The following is a 12,131-nucleotide window of genomic DNA, read 5'->3' as shown; positions in this document are numbered from 1 at the left end:
AACGCAAAGTGATATCAATCACAAGCCTCTTGAAGATGCTCACTCTGCATAAGCAACACGACTGTCACATCACCGAGTTCATCAAGACATGTCCGCAGTTTTATCACATCTTGTACATTGTAACTTCAAGAAATGCTAAAAGGAAGTTGACAGATTCAATGATAAACGCTCCGACTAGTCTTTTTCAATGCCCTTTCATTTTCTATCGAGTGTTTTATACTGTAGTTATGGATGAAATATCCACAGCATCACAAGATCCACTCGATATCAGAGAAGAAACAACAGATACCTCCAATACGCTTTCAATCATCTTCTCCTCTAAATGTCTGCCTAAATGTAGCGCTATTGAGTGTCTGATGGCTCTGGGTGGTACCTTGTAAGATCTTACTCAGAGTACCCAGTAGTGCTCGAGACAAGACATCTGATGCTGTTTGGGGAAATCATCTAAACGGGTCTGAAACGCATCCCTTTTACTATAATAGCCAGTCAATGGAGCAGTTATTTATGAATCATTTAGCGTGCACTGCAGACAAAGTACCTTTGTAAAACCAAGGCTGCATATTTAAGATGACTTACAAATAATGAGAAGGAAAAAAAAGAAATCCTTTTAACAGTTTCCTGGCCTGTAAGTCTGGGTGAGGTGTGGTTACACCGATAATACAAATTTATTGCGAGCATGTTTAACTGATGATAACACTGCATTACTGTAATGAATTTAAATAGCCTGGATGAATTGTTGAATTCCAGTAGGACTCCAGCGATGTAATGAGGTTAATTCAACACAGGTCAAGTGTCTGAATGTGCACAGGAATCACAGGTCAGCATTTTAATGATTTAATCCTAGCATTATGCTTTCAGCTTTCAGTACCGAGATGATTTAGGCTACATATTGCAAACTACATTCATGAAACTGTAAGCAGATAAGGTGTCCCGCTATTATCCGGCTGTATGGGGACACAGCAACAGCAAAGGGTCTTCTCATTGACATGCAATAAAAAAGGCAGGATTCCTAAATACTCCTCCTGCACAAGATGGGCTGGTTCACAGTCGCTTATACAATGCTTTGCTTTATGCTCCAATGTTGTCCTGAAAGCAATTCCAATCTGCAAAAGGGATTTGCAGCTCCTTGCATTCTAGCAATGTTAGCAACAGTAGAATGAATTCTGTCGTAAAAATAGCACGCTCACTCAATGAGGGTCACCATGACACCCCCTCAACACCACTCTGAAAATGAAGGGGTAATGGTTAACTAGAGAAAGGCTTTGCCTAGCATACTAGTGGAAACTGCAGAAGAACTATCTAAAACCCATGAAAGAAAAATGACTAAAAGAAATTATATATATATATATATATATATATATATATTTGTTTTGTTTTGTCGTCCCCCCCCCCCCCGCTGGTATACAAACCAATAATATCCCCCCCAGCTATGTTTTTAATCTATTTTACAAAATAAAGTTGCTCTATAATATCGATTATATGGCACGTTTCATACTGTTAGCTTCACTATTTGTTTTGACTGTTTTTCATCAGCCTCCCTGTTGATTGTAGGAGACCCTCATGCTGCTCCAGTGGCATTCCTGTTGGGAGAGGATGGGCTTTGCCAGAAAGCCTGTTCACAATCAGCAGCCATCTGCAGGGTTGGCTGGAGAAGGATCTGCAATAACATCTTCGCTTTCCTACCGCTGTCTCAATGTAAACCGAACTACCGAAGAGCAACAATGAAAAGCCAAATTTGCTGACACTGTTAAGTAAAAGGAGTACCACTGGCTTTAGCCTTTTATGAACGTCAGCATGCATTTACGCTACTTGATGAAATGCTACAGCAGTTTTTAATTAATTGTGGGTTAGTCATTAAACAGATATTTTGTGATATTTTGCTCAACATGTTTTATGAATGAAGTCCATCGGTGCAGTTACTTACACAGGCATCCTGCTGAATGCACTGAAGGATGTGCTTGGACGGGACCAGGAAATCAATGAGATAGCGCAGTCCGTCACCACGGTAGGTTTTCTCCACTACATCAAAGACCTGGCACAGGACTGTGGCAGCAGTGGCCTCGAACGGGGGGTAGAGTGCTGACAGGGTGCTCTGTATGCAGCTGTCGAGCGAGTCACAATCCTGCGGGAAGAAGAATAATTACAAATAAAACTTACAAATGGGTAATCACACATTTACATTCTGTCTTGCTTTAGGGAAAAAAAAAGTACTCCTTAGTTAAATACCTGAAGGAGATTTAAATCGAGGGTCTCTTTTCAAAACATAGCGCAAAAAAAAAAAAATCTTTCTGAAACATGATCAGTGCACGAAGGAGGAAACCTGAGACCGATGCCTGCTAAAGATATTAGCAAGGATTGGGGAAATAAAGGAAGGTGAGGGTCTGCTGCTTGCTCCCTGCTGCACACGTTAACTGCTCTGCTCTACACTGACTAGACTGTTTGGCGAGGGGTATGCTCCATGCCCTGAATATAAGGTTCCCACGGGATACTCCAGTAACAGAATGACAGGTGCAGCTGTCCAAACAGATTCACAGAGCTCTCCTCTCCTGTAGACTTCCTGTAACAGGCTAGTGCAGGCGGCACAGGACAGCGGTCAGGGGACGAGAAAGAGAAGGCAAGAGAAAGCACATGGTTCACTCTGCCGTGTAATCCAGAGGCAACATGGAAACTATTACAAACAGCAGGGTTATATACAGTACAGCAAGCAACAATGTTAAAATACCATTCGCATAAACGTATCTTTCCATAATTATTTTGTTCATGATTATCCGGTTTATCTTAAATCTTCAAAAATACCTTTACCTTCCAAATAAGCGACCAGGACACGTGCATGCAATATAGCATGAGTGTGCCAGCAAATCCAACCGGTCTGTCAGTGTGATCCTGCTTTAGGAACAGAACTCGCTGCATACAAATGCTTGGAATGCTTTTTCACTTATGGGTGGTTCCAAGATACTGTCACATTAATTAATTAATTCTAGGTAAAGAGTCAATGACTAAAAAAAGGTGACATTCCAAATCACAAACTAGACCAGTATTTCTAGTCTGTAATTAAATACTGTAAAAATTACTTGCTGTTGATCAGAAAGTTAGAGGACAGCAGAAAATAAACAGTAGATATGCCGGTACCATAGCAGCTTGGCAATGACATGGCACAGTACCGGTATGTACAGTATGTCAATAAATAAACTGAATAGAGATGAAAAACAAAATTTAACAACAAACATCAACCCACAGTTTCAGCCTTAAAATAGGTGCGTGAGTATTCGGTTTACATCATCACGAAAGGTAACTTACTATAAACAACGGGCTGTAATTCCTGGTAGTCTAAGTTAAGTGTAAGCCAGCAGCCTTTAGTTAACCCTAAACATGAACATTTTAAACATGTTTCTAAAACTGGATTTTCAAATCGCCTTTAAAACTTTATTAAGTGACAAAAAAAGGTGTTTCTGAAAGTACCATACGCAGTTTTTTGTTTTTTTTTTAATTTAGTCGTCGCCAATTTCTTACCCCGGTTTTCAACCCAATTTAGCATGCCCAATTATTATCTGTATCCTCGGCTCACCACTCGCAACCCCCCCGCCGACTCGGGAAACGGAGGCTGGAACACGCGTCCTCCGAAACGTGCTCCTGCCAAGCTGCCATTTTTCGCACTGCAGATCCACAGCAATGCCATCAGACCTATAGTGCCGGAGGACAACACAGATCTGGCGGCTCCACTGCAGAACCACAGGCGCCCTATCGGCCATCCGCGGTGAGCCGTGGATTTCCCTGCCGACCTAAGCCCTCCCTACCCGGGCAGCGCTCAGCCAAATTATGCGCCGCCCCCTAGGAACTCCCGGTCACGGTAGGTTGTGACATAGTCTGGATTCGAACCTGCGATCTCCAGGCTATAGGGCACATCCTGCACTCCGCGCGAAGCGCCTTTACTGGATGCGCCACTCGGGAGCCCCCCATACGCAGGTTTTGAAATATGTTTTTTTTTTTTCTGATTGATGACTAGATTCTTTCTCCTCTATACATATGGGAAACTGGGTTAATGAGACAGAGGGAGGAAGCAATTTCATGCTACAGTTCCATATGACAATACACACGCAGTACAGTGGAAGCAAGAGGAGATCAGTGAGTGGGGGGCGCACTACAACAGGGAGAGAGGTTCCATGGAGTGTATACTGTAGCACAGAGCACACTGCCTCAGCACCAGTTTAGAAGACAGTGGTTAAAAAATAAAGGTTATACTATGTGATCAGTAAAGAAAACTCAATCACTAGACGCATGGACAGTATAGTCCCCTTGATAAAAGATTTAGTTACACAAGGAGTGACACAAGTTCTTAACACTAAGAAATAAGTCTGCTAAGAAATAAATAATAATAATAATAACACTGGCTACGATGACAATTTTAAAATCTTGGCATTATATTGGTAGATGACTTGGAACCACTACATCATGGAAACCGACCACAGCTTGTATTCTACTGCAGTAATCAGAAGCAGATTGCAGCCGTCGCGATGAAGAGAAATTTTATATAGGCTATGCTTCTACAATTCAAAAGTTCTATATCACGTTTCTGCCAGTGCTGCTTGTATTATTTCAGATGCATCTGCACTGTAAACAGTTTGATGTAGATGGTGTTCCTGAAACTGCCGTATCAAAGCACAATTAACACAAACGTTTACGCTGTCTGTCTGCACAAGAACTGAATTGTGTGAAAATAAAAAGTACAGCAATATATCGGTCCCTTTTTATTATCATTTTTACATTGTTAAAAGATCAAGATATTAGTCAGCTGCAATACCTGACACAAAACTGGTTTGCAAAGAAAAAAGAAATAGGTAACTTGTTCGTTACCATGAAAACCGAACACAACTTGTCCTCACTGAAATACCCAGCCTACTGCATAATCCAACTGCCTTTTGAGAAACCATAAAACAAAGTTGTTAAAACAGCGCTGCGTTTAGGGCTATTAAAATAAAGTTGGCATCTCATCTGTGCTTTAACACGTTCCGTCCTTATCTTGACACATGCCATTGAAATCCCATTGGAACATCACGGCACTCCTGGGTCCCAGTCTGAGGTAGAGCAGAAATGTAGAATATGAAGAAAAATGAATAACAATTGTCCCATTCATATGTATAGTTTATTCTTCAGCTCGACAAGAATAATTCAGGACTGAAAGGGTTAAAAAGATAGCATTAGACTTCACCAGACGTCTTCATCAAAAAAAAAAAGACCTGCAGTCAACTGAAGCAGGCATTGCAGTATGGTAGAGTCTAAAAGAATATTCTTGTCTTGGTAACAACCCTGTCCCGGCCCTGGCCGCAACAACCCTCTTAGCATTAAAAACAATTCAGCAAGTAGCTCCTAAACCTGAGCACATAAATCAGCCCACCCATTCGGTTAGGATATCCAAACCTGTCTTCCCTTACAGTACCTGTGCACAGCATGTATTCCAGTTGCTACAGCAATTTACTTGGCCAATGGAATTATTTACACTAATGCTATATCTGTTTGATTTCTTATAAACAAGTCTGTGCATGTTCCTGGGCTGGTAAAAATAAATACATTTATATTTACAGTATAAATCATTCCTATATGGAGGTAATGCAGTCTCAGCTTGGCATTATTATCAATCCCTTTTAGAAAAGCACAGTTTGCATTTTTAACACTGTGCAGCATGCCTGCTCTATTTGTGTATTGTTCGATGCTCCACCAGTGTTCAGGAACAGGGCAGACTGTGCACACTGGCTTTAGGAGTACCATGATAGATTTCACATTTCCTACAGTGACATTAGGTCTCGTGCACGGCGCTCTGATCGTTTCTTCAGAGCAGTAACAGTAAAACCTCTTCATCTGACAACATGGTTTGCAGTCGAGAGCTGGCTCTTTAACAAAGAAACTAAAACAGGGTGTACTTGAAAATGGCACTTGAGCAGCAATAAAAAAATTAAAAAAATAACAGCTATAAAACACGTCCAGGTGAAAAATGATTACAACACAAGGGATTTTACCTTGACTCTAAAATAAAGACAGGCATAAAACTGCTTTCTCCTGACAGCACGACCCAAGTTCAAATGTGCTGTAATAAGATTAACAGCTCCTCTAAAACCAGCATTCAGAAGTTAATCCAGAAAAAACGATATTAAGTGTGCAGGAAGCATTAAAAAAAAGAACCCCGGGAGACCAATTCATATTGTGAAGAGCATTTTGCCTTGCGCTGCGGTGTGGTGCAGCCGAGCTGCTTTCTGTACGGATAAGAGAAGTGCTGAAGTGAGCTAGGCAATGCTCCAGCATTTACTCTGTTAGACTGCTAGAATCCAGGGACACGTCTGCTGCTGCAATACACTACGAGACCAGCACATGCACTGGATATTCAGCACAGCACAACTGAAAGAGACTGTGCTGTCAGTGTCTTATAAACATACCTTTAGTGCAGTAGGTATCACGTTAAAGAAACAATAAACACATTTTCAACAGCAAAGGCTACAAGACCTTTGCATATCGGGTATCCCACTCTATTGTACATTTGCAACAACTTTCAAAAGGCAACAAAAAGAAGAACCCCATAATCACTAAAGAAATGGAATCAAGAGCCAACTAAATGAACGCACATCTTATGTACAGTATCCAAACAGATTTTAGCTGCAATGATACCATTTCACTACTTGACTAAGCCAGTTTTTCTTTTTACAGAATGCAATTAAACAATGAAGCGCTACAGTAACACAAACAAATATTACAAAGACTTCAAATCTTTACCTGCAAACGGTCTCCCTAGCAATTATTTGATTGTTCCACAGCTACTGGGAATAAACAAAATACCCTCACCACCCAAAAAAACCTGAGTATTAAAAACAAAAGCAATAAAAACACACAAGTACAAACCAACACGAGTGTGCTTAACGTGCATGAAAGCCTCCTGAGAGGCCCGGCTCTTCTGTATTTATCCTGTGATATTCTCTCTGATAACCTGCCAACTGCTGCACTTCAAACAAAGCAAAGACTTCAATGTCTCAGAAAGTCACCCTGTAATACACAAGCTCTAACAGTGTTAATGGGGTCCCCGAGATTTATTGTGAATATTGAGTCCTTTAATCCTAATTACGAAAAGATAAGAGCAAGCACTTGATGCTGAATTACAAAAGGCAGAACTTTCCAAAACCTAAACCCAAATGACTAAAGCGATTACAAAATGAAGTACTGCAGAATTATATAAATAAAAAAGAAATATATCCCATAATGCAATTGCAAACGAGGAAGAGATTTATAAGAAACAGACAAATGTTTCTGCTAGTGTCTTCATTAGCGTGCAGTACATTGAGGAAGGAAGTATCTGAAAAGTTTGTCTATTCAACATAGAGATTTCCTGTGAAACAAAGGTAATTTAAATGATAATGAATGGTACCTTGCCAGCTACTGTACACAGCCCCACTATGTAAGGTAGCCCACACTGTGAGGAGCTACAGTATGATTACTTTGTTGACATTGTCTTCAGCTTTAGTTAGAAACTGTTTTTAGCTGCTTTGAGCAACCTCCCTGATAATACAATACAAATACAAACATTGTGTTCTACTCACTACATCCTAACGTTCCCATGAGAAGCTGCACCAGCAGCACTGTTCTTTGTAAATAAAAAGTGTTAATCAGTGACCTCAGAATCATTTGTGCATGTCTGCCACCCCCCCTCGATGCCCCTACTTGTACAGTAATGCTTCTACAGTACCCCCCCACCTCCCATGCCTGAACACGTGTTGGACTGGGAGAGCTACTGGTCCACCATCACGTTCTCACAGAAGGGTCTGGGTCGTATTCACAGCGAGTCTTCCTCTTGCCAGCGGGTTTAGAGTCTGTGTCACCACGTCAGAAACATGAGTTCCTGTCAGCTCATTGTTCTCAACACAAAGCAGGGATGGGATCCATTGCATACATGCATTCCTGGTTTTACTATGAGTAATAAGACACACCTTGTTACCGATACACTGTGTCTAATCAAGCTCATGGAAAAGCCTGGAATGGAATGGGTGAAAACTGTTATGCAACAGGAGTCTTATTTCCATCCCTGATAAAGCCGGACCTCCTCTGTCTGACGAAACCATCACTGTGCAAATCCTACAGTGCCAGAGCCCCCCAGTGTCCATTCTGTAAGTTAGAAATACTACAGTATACTCAAAGAAACAAAATACATTTAATGACAAACCTTTCTGTAGTGCCCTCAGCTGACCTGGAATGCCTGTTCCCTTTTCAGCACCATGCAGCTACTGTAACCTCATCACTAACAAAGCTGCATCCTGAGCTCACCTTTAACCACAGATGATGAATAAACAGAATGGAATAATACACCATTGGTGAACAAGGTGATAAGGGCTGATAAGCTATAAACTGTAAGCCATTATTCCTCTTGAAGTTCAGAAGCCTTTCTTCTCAGTTAAACAGGTGTTCCTCCCCTGTATCTCTTCTGTAAATTCACTATCTAATCTACACAAAGACATCACTTTTTTTTTTTTTTGCAAGAATAAATAAAACCGAACATTGAAATCAAACATAGAATGCTCTCGTCTAATCTGTGTAAGGTGATTACATTGAAATATCTGTTAGTCTATAAATTCACTAAAAAAAAACGACCCTGAACAACACATGCTGCTTGTTATTCTGGTAAAAAGGGGGATCTTGTGGGATTCTTCAGAGCTGATTCACAGATAAGGATAGAAACTGCCTTGGGTTAGAGAAGAGAGAGAAATGGGGGGCAGGGGGTACTGATGAGCATGGGGACTCTACTGCACACATCAAGTACAGTACAAGCGAATGTATTCACTTGCTTTTTTTTTCTGCACGAATCAGTACAGCTGCAGTACCCACTCCCTTAAAGGGGTCTGAAGTCACACTGTAGGTGTCAGACCCAAAGCAAACTCGGTTCTGTGCTGGAGACCCGTTTCTTCTCTAAAACATCCCTTGTAGTCCTTTTCCAGTGACCAATAATCTCAAACAACAGGGCTGGTACAGTAGGGCTGGTCATTCGAAAAAGATGATTCATCATTTTTATCACATTTACAGGACCTGGCTTCTGTCCCGGCAGTTGAAGAACATTAAATCCTTTGTTTCGTCTTTTTGAATCTTGTGAAATTCTATGAAAGCACAGACAAAATGCTGTGTACTGCCCACAGAAGGCATGAGACAGGATGTGAAAAAAATCACTAAATTATACCTAAACTTAACTCTGACCCATTAATGAAGCATTCAGAATTTTATTAGGACAGTAAAAATCCAAATAATAAACACCTCCTTATTCCAAAACAGGCTTTTAACGCAACAGAAGGAGTGTGAATAGAAATGCAATGTTCTGCAGTAACTTTCTCCAGGCTTTTCACACCAGAGAAGCTGAAGGCTACTTGCAGGCATTTTTACCAACAAATTCCTGTTAAAGGCTTTCCCAGTCTCCTTTGTTCTTTTTTTTTATTGCAACTGTCTTTCACACCATCAAAGGGTGTACCCAAATACCAACATTTATAATCACATGCAGATGGCAAAGTGTGAAGGCATTATCACACTTTAATCACAGACGTGACAGTGTGTTATATTTCACTCTGAGCATGTAAAACACACTGCCAATACCATCTTTTCATATTTTAGATAGGAGTAACAGAAAGGCACACAAAGAATGGACAGAATGAGAACTGTGTAACCACCACCACACCATACAGCCCTGCACACTGAACACCAACCTGGGGAAAATACAAACAGCACAAGAGCCAGGGTAGAAGACAGACCATTCTGTGAATACCCACACAACTTTTAAATGAAATTATTATTTTTTTATTTAGCAGACGCCTTTATCCAAGGCGATGTACAGAGACTAGGGTGTGTGAACTATGCATCAGCTGCAGAGTCACTTACAACTACGTCTCACCTTTTCATTCTGGCACATTACCGGTACAGTAACTATCACATCTATAAAATGAATGGTGCAGATGTGTGTACTTGGACAGGCCAGTGGTGTTCCACATACAGGGATATTAACCCTTTACTGCCCTGGGTATGTTCCCAGGCCTATTTAATGCTTATTTTCTCAATGTCAAATATATTGGACACTGGGCAGAAAAGGGTTAAGTAGTCTTTTAATAGAATAGAGATATCGGAAGCTCACTAGGATGCATATTATTATTATTATTATTATTATTTGTAATTGTTCAGGAGAAGCTGATAAAGCTTTGGTAGATCCTGCATTCAGATTGTTCCAGTCCTTTGATACACAGTGAATGTGCAGCATGTTTTTCAGCAAGAATGAGGGAGTTTTAAAGAGCACCCAGACGAGGTCAGGAACCGTTTCATTTAGTGAAAGAGCAGAAAAGAACAAGAACCTCAGGCAGCGAAGTGGCATGAGAGCAAAGATAAAACGAAACACTGGAATCAATAAAGAGCTTTCTACCTTTCTGCAACGCATACCAAGATACTGCATAACAAAAGTATTTCCATCATCACTGGAAAATGAAATACACTTAACAGCATTAACAACAAACATGTGCAGGCTCACGTTTATTAAATGTGCCTGGCAGTGCAGACAGGAGAAGGCAGGATGTACTCTGGGTACAGAGCAGAGAGCTGGAAACAGTGCTGCACCAGCATGAAAGGAAAACGTCAGTTAGGATGACATCAAATGATTACCAGAGGAATCCGCAACAAATTCAATCTGGCTGGTGTACTAACAGGAAACTATTTCAAACAATGACATCAATACTGAAATGCTCACTTTATAAGTGAAGCCTTTTCAAGTTCAATGAAGCATTTGTTTTCAGTTTCTTTACTTCAGAGCGAGTTTAGAGCTCTGAGCACTATCCTGCCAAACGTTGTTGTGAGAATAGCGACTGTAACGTAAAGCATGTGGACGTGTGTACAAGCAAATAATCAGTGAGGCATGCTTTTTGTCATGCAATGTTGTTCTGTTTAAAGTCTGACATCCAGAAATATTTATACTAGGCTTATTGAGCTCTGAAAAGCATGCAGAAATTCCTAACTTAGTTGGTTTAAAACGGCTGTATTGCCAGTGTTTAAACTGAATTGAGGCTTTTTACACTCCCACAACTCTGAGACAATCAAAGCTACTCATGGAAAGAAAATAGCAAGGCAGTGTCTGAAATTTCCAGCATGCTGGCTTTCTAAAGACGTCTTTTGACTCATAAAATCAGCAAATTACGATAAACACATGATGGGATATATTTAACAGCCACCAGCTCCAGACATACAGGGGTAGTTACTGGAGCAGCAGTAAAAAAAACACATTCACCGCGTTTTAAACTCTTCTGTTAAGATGTGTCATTATTAATGCTAACCCCAGATTAACAAGACAGCCCTACAGTGGGGGAAAAAAAACACACAATGTAAAATGAGTTGTATTGGTTAAGCATGCTCCTCACTCAACCCTATCAAAACACATTCAGAATACACAGAACGTTCTGTAGCAAAGGACAGGTCCTACGCCTCTCATTTAGCTTTTAGCTAACTCTGGAATATTCAAATCAATCCCAGTTAATCTCCTTGCATTGTAGTTTGAAACATGTTTCTCTCTGAATTGCAGTACCAGACAAACAGCAATGAGTGACAGAAACATCTGGTTAGATGGATTACCTTGTCATCCTAACACTACCTCCAGTGTAGCAAAGACCCCTCCTCCCCCCAACCACAACACCTCTCCATTGAAGAAAAAACTTTTTTTAAATCTGAACTAACAGCAGATGATACAAACAGATTTGAAATTTAGACTCACCATGTTCCTCAGCGCATATCCTTATTTGATTGCTCAGCGCATCCAGTTTGGTGATTTTTTTGTAGCTCCCTGTAGTAATCTGTGGTATTTCCCCACACTGCAGCTCAGTGCTTTAATGATGATATACCCAAGCAGACTCTGCAGCAGCAGCATTCACAAAGCATGGCACTGTGATCCAACCCCCTCCCGCCCCCCTACCACAGCTCCTGCTAATCTGCCTCCTGACACATGTGGCTATAGCCGGGGCTCCTCCAGGGGTACTCTCACACACAACAGCGACCGTTGAATCAACAACCTAGCCTTATGAATGTGTTAAGCACTGATTTATGTTTTTTTATTTTTTTTTATTTGTTGTTGATTCAATAGGAAACTA

General features: G+C 40.8%; 1 protein-coding gene across 3 annotated transcripts in view; it reads right to left on the bottom strand.

Moving 5' to 3' along the window:
• The window catches only part of LOC117424695 (uncharacterized), a 56,870-nt gene extending 44,994 nt beyond the window's left edge, over positions 1–11,876 (bottom strand). For all 3 annotated transcript variants that reach the window (XM_058992842.1, XM_058992843.1, XM_058992844.1), the window contains exons 1-2: positions 11,759–11,876; positions 1,925–2,122 (exon numbers count right to left, since the gene is read on the bottom strand). In XM_058992842.1, coding sequence (XP_058848825.1) covers positions 1,925–2,122; positions 11,759–11,761 — 201 coding nt within the window. In that variant the 5' untranslated portion in view covers positions 11,762–11,876. The remainder of the gene's footprint in view (positions 1–1,924; positions 2,123–11,758) is intronic.
• Positions 11,877–12,131: the final 255 nt, after the last annotated feature.

Source organism: Acipenser ruthenus, chromosome 19 (genome assembly GCF_902713425.1).
Source record: "Acipenser ruthenus chromosome 19, fAciRut3.2 maternal haplotype, whole genome shotgun sequence".
In the NCBI taxonomy this organism is placed as follows: domain Eukaryota; kingdom Metazoa; phylum Chordata; class Actinopteri; order Acipenseriformes; family Acipenseridae; genus Acipenser; species Acipenser ruthenus.
This window is presented reverse-complemented; position numbering and strand designations above follow the sequence as displayed.